Source organism: Heterodontus francisci, chromosome 27, assembly GCF_036365525.1.
Source record: "Heterodontus francisci isolate sHetFra1 chromosome 27, sHetFra1.hap1, whole genome shotgun sequence".
Lineage (NCBI taxonomy): Eukaryota > Metazoa > Chordata > Chondrichthyes > Heterodontiformes > Heterodontidae > Heterodontus > Heterodontus francisci.
The window spans coordinates 67,876,782-67,894,171 of record NC_090397.1 but is presented as its reverse complement, the minus strand read 5'-3'; the positions used below and the strand labels follow the sequence as shown (position 1 = coordinate 67,894,171).

General features: G+C 43.2%; 1 protein-coding gene across 1 annotated transcript in view; it reads left to right on the top strand.

The window, feature by feature from the left end:
- LOC137384955 (uncharacterized) overlaps positions 1-16,738 on the top strand; it is a 60,804-nt gene extending 44,066 nt beyond the window's left edge. The window contains exons 4-6 of the mRNA XM_068059667.1: positions 3,970-4,159; positions 4,498-4,610; positions 16,435-16,738. Coding sequence (XP_067915768.1) covers positions 3,970-4,159; positions 4,498-4,610; positions 16,435-16,501 — 370 coding nt within the window. The 3' untranslated portion in view covers positions 16,502-16,738. The remainder of the gene's footprint in view (positions 1-3,969; positions 4,160-4,497; positions 4,611-16,434) is intronic.
- The last annotated feature ends 652 nt before the right edge of the window (positions 16,739-17,390 follow it).

The window sequence follows — 17,390 nt, the reverse complement described above, 5'->3', positions numbered from 1 at the left end:
ACTTGTGTTGGCCTGGAGTGATGTTGTTTCACGCCAACAGGTAGGTGTAGCCTCCTCCCTGTCTGGTCGTCCTGCATTCACTGTGTCCATGATAGTCCAATCACCCCTGGGGCAGGAACAGCAAATTCTACCCCGAGAGTATTAGAGTAGCCCAAATCTGGAGACAGTGCCTGACCTGAACTGACTCTTGAGCAAAACACAGTGACGTTCCCTCTGAGAGAGAGTCACATCAGCACCTCACTCCATCGTCAGATTGGTCAGCAGGCAGTAACTCAATTCTAGTTTTTAAGTCTGGACTGAAATGTCAAGCATGACTGTCTGATCAGCTCATTTGCATAATTTATTGTTTTTATTCGTTCTTGGGATGGCTGGCAACACCAGCATTTATTGCCGATCCCTAATTGCCCTCGAACTGAGTGGCTTGCTAAGCCATTTCAGAGGGCAGTTAAAAATCAACCACATTGTTGTGGCCCTGAGTTACATGTAGACCAGACTGGGTAAGGATGACAGATTTCCTCCCCTGCAGGACAATCCAGTAGTTTCATGATTATTGCTCATAAGCAGATTTATTAATTGAATTTAAATTCCCCCAGCTTCCACGGTGGGATTGAAACTCATGTCTCCGGAGCATTAGTCCAGGCCTCTGGATTGGTAGTCCAGTAACGTTACCTCGACACTACTGTCCCCTTCCCAGTTCCAAGTGCAGTTTTGGTCTTGTCCAGGGAGCTAGGTGAGTAAGGGATGATAGTCACAGGGCACATGAAATTTGAAGGAATGTGGCCCCTTAAAGATAAGTAGCTGCATGGGGAAAATGCACAAATACTTACAGCCTTTAGATAGGTTTAAAAGGCTGAAGATGCTGAATGGCCTACTCCTGCTCCTATATTCCAAAAGGCCTTAAAGAGGAGAGATGGGAATCAAGTTCCAGGCAAAAAAATGAAGGGAAAGGTAACTCAATGTAGTGAAACAATGTGGAGTCTGCGGGTGCAAGTGACAGAGCTGTGCAGCAACCTGCTGTTTCGTGAATGGCAAAATGGATGTTAAGCTGAATGAGATGAGTGCAAGATGGGTTACACTCTTAGGCATTATAGGTTACTCAGCTCACAGGACCACAGTGCACCTTGCAGCATAAAAGGCAAGAATGTTATTGTTCTTTACAGCCACTGACAGAGTGCTTCACACCTCCAAGTTTGGTTTCTTGTACACCCCCTATTTTAATGGTTCCACCATTGGCGGCCGTGCCTTCAGCTACCTCGGCCCTAAGCTCTGGAATTCCCTCCCTAAACCTCTCCGCCTCTCTATCTCTCCTCCTTTAAGACGCTCCTTTAAACCTGCCTCTTTGACCAAGCTTTTGGTCACCTGCCCCAATATCCCCTTATGTGGCTTAGTCTCAAATCTTGCTTTATCACACTCCTGTGAAGCTCCTTGGGGCGTTTTACCACATTAAAGGCGCTATATAAATGCAAGTTGCTGCTGTTGTTATGATGCAGGCTGACTGCAGGTGTCCTTGTTGCAAGATGGCAAAGCTCTGGCAAATAGCTGCCTGCTGACCTTGGGGCTTGTGCACTCAGCGTCCCAGGTCACTGGCGGGGTAGGTGTGCCAAGACCTTCAGGTACGGTTGGGGCATAATGGCAGGTGTGGCCAATGCAGCTTAAATGCTTGGCGATTGCCCTGGCCGTCTTTCTTTCATCTTATACGGCTTCAGCCATGAAATACTGTATTTGGGGCACATCCAAACCAACTCCCATGGTAAACATCATCTTTGTTTACTGTAGATCAGAAATGCTGCAGTGTGGAAACAGATGCCACATGGCTTCCTCACCTCCTGTGAAAATTGGTATTGGGAGAAAAAATTTTTTATGCGTTCCTATTCTGCTGAGGACCTGTAAATGATTCACTTACCATCTGATTTCCCGGAACCATACCTGAGTGATAATGGACCATATTTGGGAATGTTTGAAACCTAAATTACCATTATGATGAAATAAAAATTGCTCCTCAAACAATATTGCTGCAAATTCAGATTAACAATAGGTATTACAAAAATCCCCAATTAAAAACAAGTTATGCTAACAAAGCACCATAAACATTGCAACAAAAAAAAATTCAAATCCATTTCCTACATTGCAACAGTGACTGCACTTCAAAAGTATCTGGGAACATCGGAAAAGGAAGAGGCCATTCAGCCCCTTCAGCCTGTTCTACTATTCAATGAGATCATGGCTGATCTGTGACCGAACTTCAAATCCCTTAATTCCTTTGGTTAATAAAAATCTATCAATCTCAGATTTAAAGGTAACGATTGATCCAGCATCAATGGCCATTTGGGGAAGAGAGTTCCAAACTTCTACCGCCCTTTGTGTGTAGAGTGTTTCCTAATTTCACTCCTGAAAGGCCTGGCTCTAATTTTTAGACTATGCCCCTATAGCCAATCTGATTGGCTGTAAAATGCTTTGGGGAGTCCCGAGGTCATGAAAAGCACTATATAAATGCAAATCTTTCGTCATTCTTTAAGAGCTCCATCAGTTAAAGAGCCTTGCTAGAACTCATTCAAAATAGACATTGTTGGGAACGAAAACTAATTGTTCAGCTCAAAGCCAGAAAATTGCATCAGGCATGCATTTAAAAATTTTGGAACATTGCTCAATACAGCTGCTCCAAAATTCCGAGACTTCACAGGCAACACAGGGCCATGTGATAGGTAAGCAGGAATCAGGATTTTCAGCTTGCCTGGGTTTAATGCCCGAGGTGACCTTAAATATAGACGATTAGGGGTGATGTAATTGAGGTGTTTAAGATGATTAAAAGTTTGATTGGCATAGACTGAAAGAAGCTATTTCCTCTGCTCGGGGTGGGAGTCCAGAACAAAGTGGGTGGGGTGGGGGTGGGGGTGGGGGGGGGTATACCCTTAAAAATAGAGCCTGGCCATTCATGGGTGACCTCAGGAAGCACGTATTCACACAAAGGGCAGTGGAAATCTGTAACTCTCTACCCCAAAAGCTGTTGAGGCTGGGTGGGCAATTGAAAATTTCAAAACTGAGATTGGTAAACATTTACCAGGCAAGGGTATTATTACTACAGACCCAAGGTGGGTAGACAGAGTTAAGATACAGATCAGCCATGAACTAACTGAATGATGGAACAGACTCGAGGGACTGAATGGTCTCCTCCTGTTCCTATGTTCTTAAGATGGTGAATGCCATATTTTGCAGTTGGCATAAAAAGTTGGCTGTTGCTGATCAGCATTGACCTGCCTGTAATGCAGGCATGACCGTAAAATTCCACCACAAAATTTATCTTGTTTGGGTGTGCTCTGTCCGTTGATACTCAGTTTATCCATATAACATGGACAGAGGCTCATTCACTGACCTGGCTTGTTGAAGTTTGATACTTCAAGATATGTTACCAAACCCAAAGTTCAAGCAAAACTTGTGCTTTATTGGATGATTTTGTTGCATTTAGTTTCTTGCATTAGTTTATTTTGCAGTGGAGGGTAAAATATTTTTTGCAGCTTATCAATTCTTGCCACAAACCTTTAATGCAGCAAAGGAACTTGCATCAAACAAAATGCTTAGCATGGGAATTCCATTTGGGTTTCCTCCTGTGCTCCATGATTCAGAGGAGAAAAACGAGTTTGTGAGGGGATATCAAATGCCGCTACAGTGACACCTGATCTGTTCTCTTTGCCCTGTCACTACTCTAGGGTCCTGCATTTACAGATATGTACACTCATACCTGGGCATGGCCGATAAGACCTGACATCACTGCATCTGCCTCACACAAGAGGTTATTCACTTAGCAGTGCAACCTGTTTGAGGTGGATCTGCAGACAACTTTTAGAAGCGTGATAGCTTTTTCCATAACAGGAAAGATTAGCACTGCATTATACCTGTACAGGAGACACCTATCAGATTAGGCAGTCTGCAGTTCAGAGATACTCACATAGTGACAAATGCTATGTTTTCTAGGGGCAACATATTCACTTTCCCTGAGAAAAGGGTGTACCATTGGAAAAAGCACAGATCCTTCACTGGGTGCCAGGATTTCCAAGAGGATCGAGAGTGGGAAATGGACGGACGTTATGTGAGCAGTAGGACTCTTCACAGCAACTCCATGGTTTACAGCAACAGAAAGGGCTTCCATTCAATTGATGAGCAGGTGTTGTTTCACTATAGAACCATTCTAATGCAAGTTAATGCTCACCATCCAGGAAGTATCCATTAATACCTGCAGCTGTCTAGGCCCAAACTCTGGAATTCACTGGCTAAACCTCTCTGTCTCATCACCTCTCTCACCTCCTTTAAGATGTTCCTTAAAACCTACCTGTTTGACCAAGCTTTTGGTCACCTGTCCTAATATCTCATTCTTTTGGTTCGGTATCAATTTTCATTTTCAGTGAAGCAGATTGGAATATTTTACGATGTTAAAGGTGCTATTATAAACACGAGCTGTTATTGTTTTTGTGTGGAAGTTGATGGTGTCTGCATTATTTGAAGGTTCATCGATTGGATTCGATGGATTGCTGGCTGACTGGTTGCTGGGAGACCAGGCTACCCTCTACAATCTTGATTGATAACCCCATTGAAAAACTGCGGAGCAGCAGCGAAATGTAAATACAATAAAGCATACATCTAAAACTGGAATTAACAGGGAGCACATCATTAGTACAGTCAAGCAAAGATTCCAGTGTTTGGACTACCCAGGCAAGGTGTTTCTCCACAGCCCTGCAAAAATGTTAAGTCCAATTCTGGGAACCACATTTTTTGGAAGGATGTGAACACATTAGAGAGGGTGCAGAAAAGATTATGAAAATGGTGCCAGGGATGAGGGACTTCAGTTTCAAGGATTGATTGCAGAAGCTGGGGCTGTTCTCCTTAGAGAAGAAAAGGTTGAGAGGATATTTGTTAGAGGTGTAAAAAACATTAGGGGTCTGGACAGAATAGATAGGGAGAAACTGCTCCCATTGGCGGAACGGTCAAGAACAGGACCAGCCATGTAAGTACTGTGGCTATAAGAGCAGGTCAGAGGCTAGGAATTCTGCGGCAAGTAAATCATCTCCTGACTCACCCAAAGCCTGTCCACTATCTACAAGGCAGGAGTGCAATGGAATACTCTCCACTTGCCCAGATGAGTGCAGCTCCAACAATACTCAAGAAGCTTAACACCATCCAAGGACAAAGCAGCCCGCTTGATTGGCATCTCATCCACCACCTTCAACATTCACTCCCTGCACCACTGATGCACAGTGGCAGTAGTGTGCACCACATACAAGATGCACTGCAGCAACTCACCAAGGCTCCTTTGACAGTATCTTCCAAACCCGCGACCTCTACCACCTGGAAGGACAAGGGCAGCAGAAGCATGGGAACACCACCACCTACAAGTTCCCCTCCAAGCCACACACCATCCTGACTTAGAACCATATCACTGTTCCTTCACTGTCACTGGGTCAAAAATGTGGAACTCCCTTCCTAACAGCACTGTGGGTATACCTACCCCACATGGACTGCAGCGGTTCAAGAAGGCGGCTTATCACCATCTTCTCAGGGGCAATTAGGTGTGGGCAATTAATGCTGGCCTGGCCAGCGATGCCCACATCCTTTGAAATAATTTTTAAAAGTAAGGTGATTGGCAAAAGAATCGGAGGCAACATAAGGAAAAACTTTTTTACGCAGCTGTGGTTAGGATTTGGAATGCACTGCCTGAGAGTGTGATGGAGGCAGAGTCAATCGTAGTTTTCAAAAGGAAATTGGATAATTATCTGAAGTAAAAAAATTTGCAGGGCTACAGGGAAAATGCAGGGGAGTGGGACTAGCTGAGTAGCTCTTCCAAAGAGCCAAATGGACATGATGGGCCAATGGCCTCCTTCTGTGCTGTAACCACTGTCTGCTGCATGATGCATAACTTTGCCATATGGAAGAAAAGTCACTATGCAGCAGGCCAAAGGAGAGGCCCACAGACAATTTCAGGTTAATTCATACAGGTCGGAACCTTTTCCAGTTCAGGGTGTGTGAGTATGGGTGATGCACAAAAATCTGCCTTTGTGCAAAGCAAATAAGATACTGGTTGCATTAGCAGAGAGATACAGTACAAGTGAAGAGGGGCTACATTGTTGTTCTATAAAGAAAGACTTGCATTTATGTAACACATTATCACATCCCAAAGTACTTCACAGGCAAAGAATTACTTCCAAGACTCAGCACAGTATGTTTTCTGCATGAGACAGGTTAGATTGAAGTTCCTTCCCTCAAAACAGCCTCTTCTTCGTGTAAACTTAGTGACATGAAGACAAAAAGCTAAAAACTGCAGATGCTGGAAATCTGAAACAGGAGCAGAACAAGTTGGAAACACTCAGCCGGTCAGACAGGGTCTGTGGAGAGGACAGACTAGTTAATATAATGTGTCAGTATTGACGAGACATATGTATGAAAGCATCATCTTTCCCTGTTTTTCACAGAGCTATAGTAAAGGACAATTTCAGTTTAAGAAGAAAATGCCTTGAGTCAGCATGTATAATTTACAGATTGGGGTTAAAGATTAGTTAGGTGGCAGACCTGCTTAATTAGGTAAAAATACTGAATGGATAACTTGAAGGAGACTTACCACCTGGTAGTGTGGTGACTTGAACAGGTGATGACTAGATGTCTCCTATAACTGCATCCTTTCTAAGCAAATAACAGAACACTATCAGAAACAAGCAGTGAGTCACATCGCCAACCACACTCCAGGCAGCCGCAGACTAAGAGTTGCCATGATCCCTCTGTTTCGGTGACTTGAATTTCTTTTTGAAAACATTTTGTTAGGAGAGAAAAGTTATTACTCTCAGACATCTTGCCCTTGTCCAATGTCCGGTACATTATTTAGCATTACTCTCCGATTTCACTGAGTTCTTCGGAAATAGAACATTATCTAGAGAAAATAAAAGGAGCATATTGTCAGCCCCAGACCCCTCATCACACATCATTTCACTCCCCCAATGAGACAGTAAAGAGTTAAATGTCTTGATTTTAAAATTCTTATCCTTGTTTTCAAATCCCTCCATGGCTTCACCCCTCCCTCCCTCCCTATCTCTGTAATCTCCTCCAGCCGCACAACCCTCCGAGATATTTGAGCTCCTCTGTTTCTAGCCTCTTGAGCATCCCTGATTTTAATCACTGCACCGTTTGCTGTGCCTTCAGATGCCTAGGCCGGAATTCCCTCCCGAAATCTCTCCTCCTCTCTATCTCTCTTTCCTTCTTTGAATTGCTCCTTAAAACCAACCTCTTTGACCAAGATATTGGCCATTGGCCCTAATATCTCCTTAAGTGTCTCAGTGTCAAATTTTGCCTTATAATGCTCCTATGAAGCACCTTGGGATGTTTTTATTGTGTTAAAGGTGCTATATAAATATCAGTTGTTGTAAATTGCACACATTAGAAAGGTCCCAGATTTGATCCTGAACTGTACTGTATTCACTGATGTAGCCAGGGTTCCATATCACTGCCAGCAACGTTCCCTCTAATCTTTTTGGAATGCACGAGCTATTTATTTAACTGCGTGGCCCCTTTAAAAATGTTTGCATGGCCTGTGGGCGGATCTTTCGGGTTGCTGCACGTTTGTACAATTTAGCAGGAATATTGGCTGCTAGAGTTGCATAAGTATTCATAGGTTAATGAAGGGAAAATTATCCAGAGCTCCCTCTTCCAATCATTATACAGCAACCCCAACACATCTAGATGCCATCCATGATGTCTCACATGATTGAATAGCCCATCCACGTTTATACTGGATTCCTGTAATAGCCACCTTGGGTGAGATACTGCAAAGGCGAGCAATGCAATTGCATCCTAGTAGAGAGGCAATGCCTGCAGGAGATTCATGGTGAAAATTTGCATACAAGAACCTAACATTTAATTTTTGATTCATTATTTTCAAATATATTTACTAAATCTATGATGAAAAACTATTGGGGAAACTCTTCTACAATAGAGACATTATACTTATACAAACAGTATTTGTACTTTGGCAGATCTTACTGAGGAGCACAAAATGATCCAGTCCCATTTGGATTTGTTGTCACACTACCATCACCCATGTCTTTTCTCTGTCTCTTATCTGCACCCATTTTCCATACTCCCTTCACTCATACTCCCACCCCCACTCTCTCCCTCACTCCCACCTCCACTCCCATCCCCACTCTCTCCCTTACTCCCACCTCCACTCGCTCCCTCACTCGCTCCTTCACTCGCTCCTTCACTCGCTCCCACCCTCACTCCCACCCTCACACTCTCCCTCACTCTCTCCCTCACTCCCACCCCCACTCTCTCCCTTACTCCCACCTCCACTCGCTCCCTCACTCCCACCCTCACTCCCACCCTCACACTCTCCCTCACTCTCTCCCTTACTCCCACCTCCACTCGCTCCCTCACTCGCTCCCTCACTCCCACCCCCACTCTCTCCCTCACACTCTCCTTCACTCGCTCCCTCACTCGCTCCCTCACTCCCACCCTCACTCCCACCCTCACTCCCACCCTCACTCTCTCCCTCACTCCCACCCCCACTCTCTCCCTCCCACACTCCCATCGCACTGACACTCTCATATCCAGATTCCCATAATTCCTGTCTTCTTCCACATTTATATCACCCTTGGTTTTTACCACACTTGCATTACCCCTGTCTTCTCTAATTAACCCACCTCATTGAGCTCCACTAGCTCCCGGTGCTCCATGGGTTGACTTTAAAATTCTTGTTCTTCTAAATCCCTCTATGACTTACACCCACTCTACCAGGTGTTCTCCCCCACCTTTACATGCTTACCACACCCTCACTTCTCTAACACTAGGCTACTCCTTACCTTCCTATTTTACCTCCCTAGTTCCTCACCTTCAAAAGCTTCCTTAAAACATACCAATGGGACCATGTCTTCAACCACCGCCCCACCTCCATTAACTGTCCTCCTATTCCTCCTTGTGTCAGCAGTGGCTCAATTGGCAGCAACTTCACCTCAGATGGTCATGGGTTCAAGTCCCACTCCAGACATTTGAGCACAACTTGACACTCCAGTGCAGTTCTGAGGGAGTGCTGCACTGTCAGAGGTGCCGTCTTTCAGATGAGATGTTAAACTGAGGCCCTGTCTGCTCTCTCAGGTGGATGTAAAAGATCTCATGGCACTATTTCAAAGAAGAGCATGGGTGTTATTCCTGGTGTCCTGGTAAATATTTATTCCTTAGGCCACATTTTAAAAAAACAGATTATACGGTCATTATCACACTGTTTGTGGGAGCTTGCTGTGTGTAAATTGGCTGCTGTGTTTCCCACATTACAACAGCGATGACACTTCAAAAGTACTTCATTCATTATGAAGCACTTTGGGATGTCCTGAGGTTGTAAAAGATGTTATATAAATACAAGTCTTTCTTTTCCTCAAATCCAACTTTGAACTGTGCAGTGCCTTGGGACATTTTGCTATTTAAGATTTTGTGGTTGTAGTAGAATAGTTTCAGCTATGTAAGGGAAGATGGAGAGGTTCATTACTATTAGAATCTTCCTGTTCTTCCATTTCACCACTCTACATAATAAAATGGTTTAACGTAGCAAGGTTAAGGCTGGATAGAGATGTAAGGGGCATGATTAGTAGGTTTGCAGATTACACCAAAACTGGGGGGATAGTGGACAGTGAAGAAGGTTGTCTAAGGTTACAACAGAATATAGATCAACTGGGAAAGTGGGCAAGGGATTGGCAAATGGAATTTAATGCAGACAAGTGTGAAGTGATGCATTTTGGGAAGTTAAACCAGAGCAGGACATATACAGTGAATGGCAGGGCCCTGGGGAGTGTTGTTGAGCAGAGAGACCTTGGGGTGCAAGTACATAGTTCCCTGAAAGTGGCAACACAGTTAGACAGGGTGGTGAAGAAGGCGTATGGCATGCTTGCCTTCATTGGCCGAGGCATTGAGTAAGAGTTGGGACGTCATGTTACAGTTGTACATAACGTTTGTTAGGCTGCATTTGGAGTACTGTGTGCAGTTCTGGTCACTGCAGTACAGGAAAGATGTGATTAAGCTAGAGAGGGTGCTGAAAAGATTCACAAGGATGTTGCCTGGTATGGAGGGCTTGAGTTATAAAGAGAGATTGGATAGGCTGGGCCTGTTTTCCCTGGAGCAAAGGAGGCTGAGAGGGGACATGATAGTGGTATATAAAATTATGAGAGGCATATATAGGGTAGATAGCCAGAGTCTGTTTCCCATGGTAGGGGTGACTAAAACTAGAGGGCATAGATTTAAGGTGAGAGGGAGGAGGTTTAAAGGGGATCAAAGGGGTACATTTTTCACACAAAGAATAGTGGGTATCTGGAATGAGCTGCCTGAGGAGGTGGTGGAGGCAGGAACAGTAGCGACATTTAAGAGGCATCTGGACAGGTACTTGAATGAACAATGCATAGAGGGATATGGAATTAATGCAGGCAGGTGGGATTAGTATAGATAGGCATTACGGTCGGCATGGACACGGTGGGCCGAAGGGCCTGTTTCTGTGCTGTACGACTCTATGACTCTATCTAATCCTGGAGTTAACTTCCTAAAATTATGAAGAGTTTTTTTTTAAATCACAACATAGTTCGGAAGAACTGGTTCTTTAATATGCTGTTACTGTACAAGGTGAGGTAAATTCCACAACATTGATGTCACAACTGTCCTTATGCAATTCTTCATCTCTGATAGAGACAGCATTCATAATAAACATTGCTGCTGTTTGTAGAGGGGCCTGGGACATCCTGTCCATACTGGTTCTTAACAATTTTGGCACTACCTGATTTTGTTCACACAGTTGATACTCAAGGTTAGAGTTGACACTGTCAGTGCGTCATAATGTAAATGATTGTTTGGCACCTTTTTACCCTTGAGCCTTTCCTCAATAACTGGCACTGACAATCTGCTTTCATCCTAATTTACTTTTGATTTAGGATCTGGGGAACAGATGTGCCACCAAATCAGCTATTCATAGGCCACTGACAGTCTTGTACAAGACCCTAAGAGTCTGCCGCTAGACTATAGAAAACAATTGAGTGACATCTATTTCACAGTTGGCTCATGGGCTTGGGTCCCTGGAATCCAAACTAAAAGAAGAAATATGGCCTGGAGTTTGTGGTCAGTGACTGTTATGACCAGGTGAGAAAGATGTCTAAGGGCCCCTCTCAGCTTTCACCTGGTCTTACCGTAACAGGGTTTAATCTTTAATTTAGCTCCCTCTTGATGAATCCTTGTTCATCACTTTCCAATTATAAGGCAAAGAAACCAGCATAAACAGGCTTTCTTAGGTTTAAAGAAGATTGACATTTATTAAACTTAAACTCTAGTTCGGTTGACACCTACGGATACACAACGCACCCACACTAGCATGCCTATGCAATACACACATGCAGATAGAGACAGAAAAAGAGCAGAAGAAAATAAAGTGGAAAAGTTTGAGGCAATATCTGAAGAGTTTTTGGTTACGGTTCTTCGAGCTCACTGTAGAGTCCTTGATTGTAGGTAGATCTTGCTTTTTGTTGGGGCCCAGTATTCTTCTTAAATCTTGTTTGCTGCAGGACACTTTTCTCTCTTGGGGTTCATGTGTCTTCAGTGGGTTTGAAGTTCTGTGAGAAAGAGATGGGAGCAGACAGGAGAGAGATCTTCTCAATCCAGGAGCAAAACAGACACTCTCAGTTCAAACTGTTTGTACAATTCAGAAAAACCCAGGATGCCAAGCAGGTTAGTCATGTGACTATCTGGTCTGACCACGTCTTGGATTGTATCACCTTAGCAGTCTCTGGAACGCTCCTCTTACACACAATACCTGGTGATCAAGGTCCATTGTGTGTTGAATGTATCAGGGAATGGTCCTTTGTCCTTCCAATCACCATCTGTTAATATGCAAATGTCTTTTCAAGCCATGGCTGATCTGTTTAACAAGTCATTTCTTCACTCCAGTAACAGTTTAAAATCAATGTTCATGACAAAATTAATGTGCTTCATTCTTGGCAGGTGGGGCCTAACATGACAGTGACAAACAAATGATTCCAGCTGTTTTTTAAAATTTTATTTAGAGATACAGCACTGAAACAGGCCCTTCGGCCCACCATCAACCACCCATTTATACTAATCCTACATTAATCCCATATTCCTACCACATCCCCACCTATACTAGGGGAAATTTATAATGGCCAATTTACTTATCAACCTGCAAGTCTTTGGCTGTGGGAGGAAACCGGAGCACCCGGCGGAAACCCACACGGTCACAGGGAGAACTTGCAAACTCTGCACAGGCAGTACCCAGAATTGAACCTGGGTCGCTGGAGCTGTGAAGCTGTGGTGCTAACCACTGCACCACTGTGCCGCCCTGTTCATTACACTTACTCTCGCCCACTGAGGTTCTATGGGCTTTTGCACTGGAACTTGCGGTGATTAGAAACTCAAAACAGCACGGCAGCCTCTACAGGGGATCTGGGACTTGGGTGAACAGGACAAGAAACTGTGTATCACCTTAACCAATCAGATTGAAGAATCCTTACCGAGACACACAGGCTCTAATGTTTACTGCATTTGCAAATCTGGGTTGGGGCTATTGGGTGTTGGTGTGTGTAGAGGTGCTGGTTGGGAAACTGAATTGCATCCAATGCTGTGGGGTTTAAACTGGTTTACAGGCTTGGCTCTGTGTCAGATGGGGACTGCTGCAAAACTTGCTGCAGGCCTGGTGTAGGTAAGTTCATGCTGTTGGGGTAGAGATCACGACGGGTGGGGAGGTGGGAACACTGTGGCTTTATGCTGGAAGAGAGATAGAATTTGAGGCTCAAAGTCTCATTAAAATATTTAAATTTGTCTCCCGGGAGCAGGTTGGTTCTCCATCCCTTATGACCCCTCTCCTGTCTCTGTTAAATCTGGAAATGGATGGGTTCAAGACAGGATGGGTTCAAGGCAGGTTGGGCTCAATTTTGCGATTTTTGGGGGTTAAAATTTCCCTTGCAGTATCTGAACCAGGAAGTGTCAGAATACTTAATTCAATGTCAAATTCTGTACAGGAAGCAAAATAGAGAGAAAGGTAAAATAATTAAAATCTGAAGGAATGAGACTCCATACTTGTAAATTTGATTTTCAGTGCCAGAGAGGTTACATGGCAGTAATTAAGACATATTACGGTGCTAAAAATACACTTACACTGGAATGGACAAGTTCTAACTTTTTCTGGCAAGTTTAGTGTGCATCTATTATGTAAGTACAGCAACTTCTCATTGTTCCCCTCAATGCCATGTCTCTCAGAGAAATAGCAGTATAGCAGAGCTTCTGGAGGAGCCAGGAAACTTGGACAGCAACTTCCTAATTTCTGCGCTTAATTGTGTGTGTGTAGTCGCCGGAGGTTGCTGTCTGATTTACTTCTTAATTATGGTGAGCACTAATAATTTCACAAGTATCCTTCCTGCAAAATCTGGGCCACTGTAAAATTAAATAAAGGAAAAGATTTCAGAAGAGCTGAGATCAGTCAAATGTTTAACTTTCATATATGCTGCATCTGTTGCTCATTGTGCTCGCTTTGTGGTTTCCTTATTTTCTCATGGAATTATACTTCTTCGGAGTCTTCTCATCCTCATCTTTCGATCACTTGAGGAGTTCGTTGAGGAATTTTCCAGAATATTTTTTCCCTTCTTGGCTCTGGGTTTTTTCTCTGATTTTTTTTGCCTCTCCCAGGAGATTACTGGTCTGCAGTGGTGGGGAGGGAGGGGGCTGGGAGGAGGTGTCTAGTCATGATGCTCCAGCCATCATGGTATGTGGGGCAGGCTTGACAGAGTGACTCGTCTTTTGTTGCCCATCAGCTCCATAGGTTTGTATGTTTCCCACTGTTTGCCTGCCCTTTGCTGGCATTTCCTCCACGAGCCCTCTCCAGGCACTCATTCACTTGGCATTCATTAGGTGTAGTTAGGTTAGTAATTGCCCCGAAGAGGTGGGCAGGAAAGATAAGATCTAGGTATTCTGAAGCACAGTGGAATCAGTGTTGATATATAGTTGATGACACTTGGTCATTTGCTATGAAACAGGAAAAGAAACTCGATGGTGCCTGCACAGAAATAGTGTCAACTGGAAAGACTGCATTCCCAATTAGACTTAGCTGCAAAAACAACAGTAATGAAGCTGGTCATTCCTTCAGAGCAGAGGAACTGGTTTCAGAACTATTATTCTGGGAACATGGAAACAAAGAGAGAGAGAGAGGACTAGAATTAAGTACAATGCTCAACATGTACAGGAAATAAAATAAAAGAGGAATTACCACCATACAGGAGGAGGCCATTCAACCCCTCGAGTCTGTTTCACCATTCAATTAGATCATGCTTGATCTGTATCTGAACTCCAGTTACCTGCTTTGGTTCCCTATCCCTTCATACTCTTACCTAGTAAAAATCTAACAATCACTGATTTGAACTTTTCATTTGACCCACAGCGGAATTCTAGATTTCCACGCCACTTTATCTGAAACATCATCCTTGAATATCCTAGCTCTAATTTTAAGTTATACTCCTTGTTCTGGACTGCCCTATCAAAGGAAAAGTATCTCTCTATTGACCCAATCAGATCCTTTAATCATCTTAAAACAATTCAGTCAGATCACCCCCTAATCTGCTTTGTAAACATTCAGTTGTCCATAATCTCTATTTTACAATTAACTGCCTCCTTGAAGCTTTGACTCCCCTTTGATTATCAGAAGGAGCTATTTGAATGGTCCCATAGCTTGTTCATTAGAAGGTTTCCCTTTGAATAAATCTTTCTGTGTGTTGAACTGTTTGAATTATTAATTATATCTTTTAATTAGACACAATTATTTTCTCTCAATATGACATAAATGACCTTTAAAAAGAAGTTAGGAACATGAGGAGGTTGGAGATCAGGTAGTAATCTGCTTTGAAATAAAAATAAACTGTAAATGCTGGAAATCTGAAATATAAACAGGAAATGCTGGAAATGCACAGCAGGCCCATCAGCATTTGCAAAGAGAAAAGACAAGTTAATGTTTAGGAGGATGATCCTTTATCAAAACTGGAAACTGATAGGTCAGTGAACCCCTCACTGGAAGGATGTCCAACCTTTCAAAACTGCATAAAAATCAGTCAGTGAGTCACATACAAATATAAGTCCCAATATACATCAGTGCAAGCCCTCAACAAAACATGTCCAAGGCCCTCCGCACATACTTAAAGTGTACGACTTCCCCATAGACACAAGAAGCAAGACCCCTGACGCACAAATTCTAAAACCCCATATTTAAAAATTCTGAGACCCTAAGCAAACAAAAACCAGAAGGATAAGGGCAGCTGATGCATGGGAACCCCACCACCTGCAAGTTCCCCTCCAAGTCACACACCATCCTGACTTGGAACTATATCGCTGTTCCTTCAGTGTCGTTGGGTCAAAATCCTGGAACTCCCTTTCTAACGGCACTATGGGTGTACCTACACCCCAAGAACTGCAGTGGTTCAAGAAGAAAGCTCATCATCACCTTCTCAAGGACAATTAAGGATGGGCAATAAGTGCTGGCCTCGCCATCGATGCCCACGTCCCATGAACAAATAAAAAAAGTGCAAAAATAAACAAATTAAACCCTCTCAGATAAGAATAAAAGGGATATTCATTTACTGCAGTTTGGTCCAACAGTTGGTAATGTGAAGATAGAGATTTGAGTGTATGTGCTGTTGCATTATATAGAGGATGCATTGGGTGGGAGATACAAAAACTGATGAATGCGCTGTGATGTCAAGAGTGAGAAAAGAGGTCATGGTCAAACAGAAGTGCCACAATGAAGAAATAGCCTATGATCTACACTGAAGTTTGACTGGAGAGGCAGGGCGACAGAGATAGTAATAAGTTCTTGTTGTTAAACTGGGCAGAGGTGTTGGGAACTTCAAAGTTGCAGACATGAGCATTAGACTCACGTTAATGCTGCAACCCATGTTCTTGTTTATTTGTTTAATAGAGATTAGTTGACATTTTGAATGTTTACCATTGTCATGCAGGTCCTCACCTGCCAAGAATGAGGCACATTAATTTCGCCACATGAACATTGATTTTTAAACGGTTACTGGAGTAAAGAAAGAACTTGCCTTTTTAAAAAAAAAGACCCTTGACTGGAAAGACATTTGCATAGTAACAGACAGTACTTGGAAAGGACAAAGGGGCCATTCCTTGCTCCAATTTAATCCACAATAGACTTTTGATTACCAGACGTTGAAGGTGGAGAGGCTAGCATTCCAGGTTGAATGCTAAGATGCTCCCAATACACAGAAGAGACATGGTCAAAGCAGTCAGTCATGTGACCACCTGCTGGTCAACTAGGGGAGTTTTAAATTGGAGAAACAGTGTTTGAGGACAGAAAGCTGTTTGCTCTTGGACTGGAAAAGACATCTCACCTGTCTGCTCTCATCTCATTCTCACCAGCTTTCGAATCCATCGAAGACATATGAATCCCGAGAGAGAAAAATCTCCGACAGTGAACAAGGTTTAAGAAGAATACTGGGCCCCAACGAAAAGCAAGATCTACCTACAATCAAGGACTACAGCGAGCTCCAAGTGCAGTAACAAAAACCCCTCTTCAGAGATGGCCTCAAACCTCTACTTTATTTTTCTTCTGCTTTTTTCTGTCTCTATTTGCATGTGCGTATCGCCTATGCATGGGCGCAGCGTATATCCGTAGGCGAAAACCGAATTAGAGTTTAAGTTTTAATAAATTTCACTTTTCTTCTTTCAACCTAAGAAAGCCTGTTTGTGCTCATTTCTTTGCCTTATAATTGGAAAGTGGTGAACAAGGATTCACCAAGGGGGAGCTGAAAACACAGTGTTTAAAAAAAAAATCCTGTTATAGTAAGACCAAGTGAAGGCAAAAGGGACCCCTAGACCCCTTTCTCACCTGGTCATAACAAACATTGTTCTTTATAGAACATGAAGTGATCAGACTTTTGGCTGGTGCATGACTTCTAGAATTATTAAGTATTAAGCAGGTAGAAACCAGTTGGCATTGTATCAAATGAGGCATTTACCACTTTGAACTATTGTTTAATCAGATTGGGCTATATTTGTTTGTTGATGTTGCTATGGATCTACAGGTCTACAAAATAATAAGACTACAATATCATATTTTCCAATACTTCTTATCGGATTAATCTGTCTTTATTGCAATAGTATTGATTGGTAAGGCTTGATTGAGGGTGTTATCAATACTACCGTCCATATAAGTTCTGTGCTACTTTCACAATGAGGATATTGCTTGTTGTATGACAAGTGCCTGAACTATGTACTATGAGACATGGATTTGGGCGGCAGTGGTTAGCACCGCAGCCTCACAGCTCCAGTGACCCAGCTTCGGTTCTGGGTACTGCCTGTGTGGAGTTTGTAAG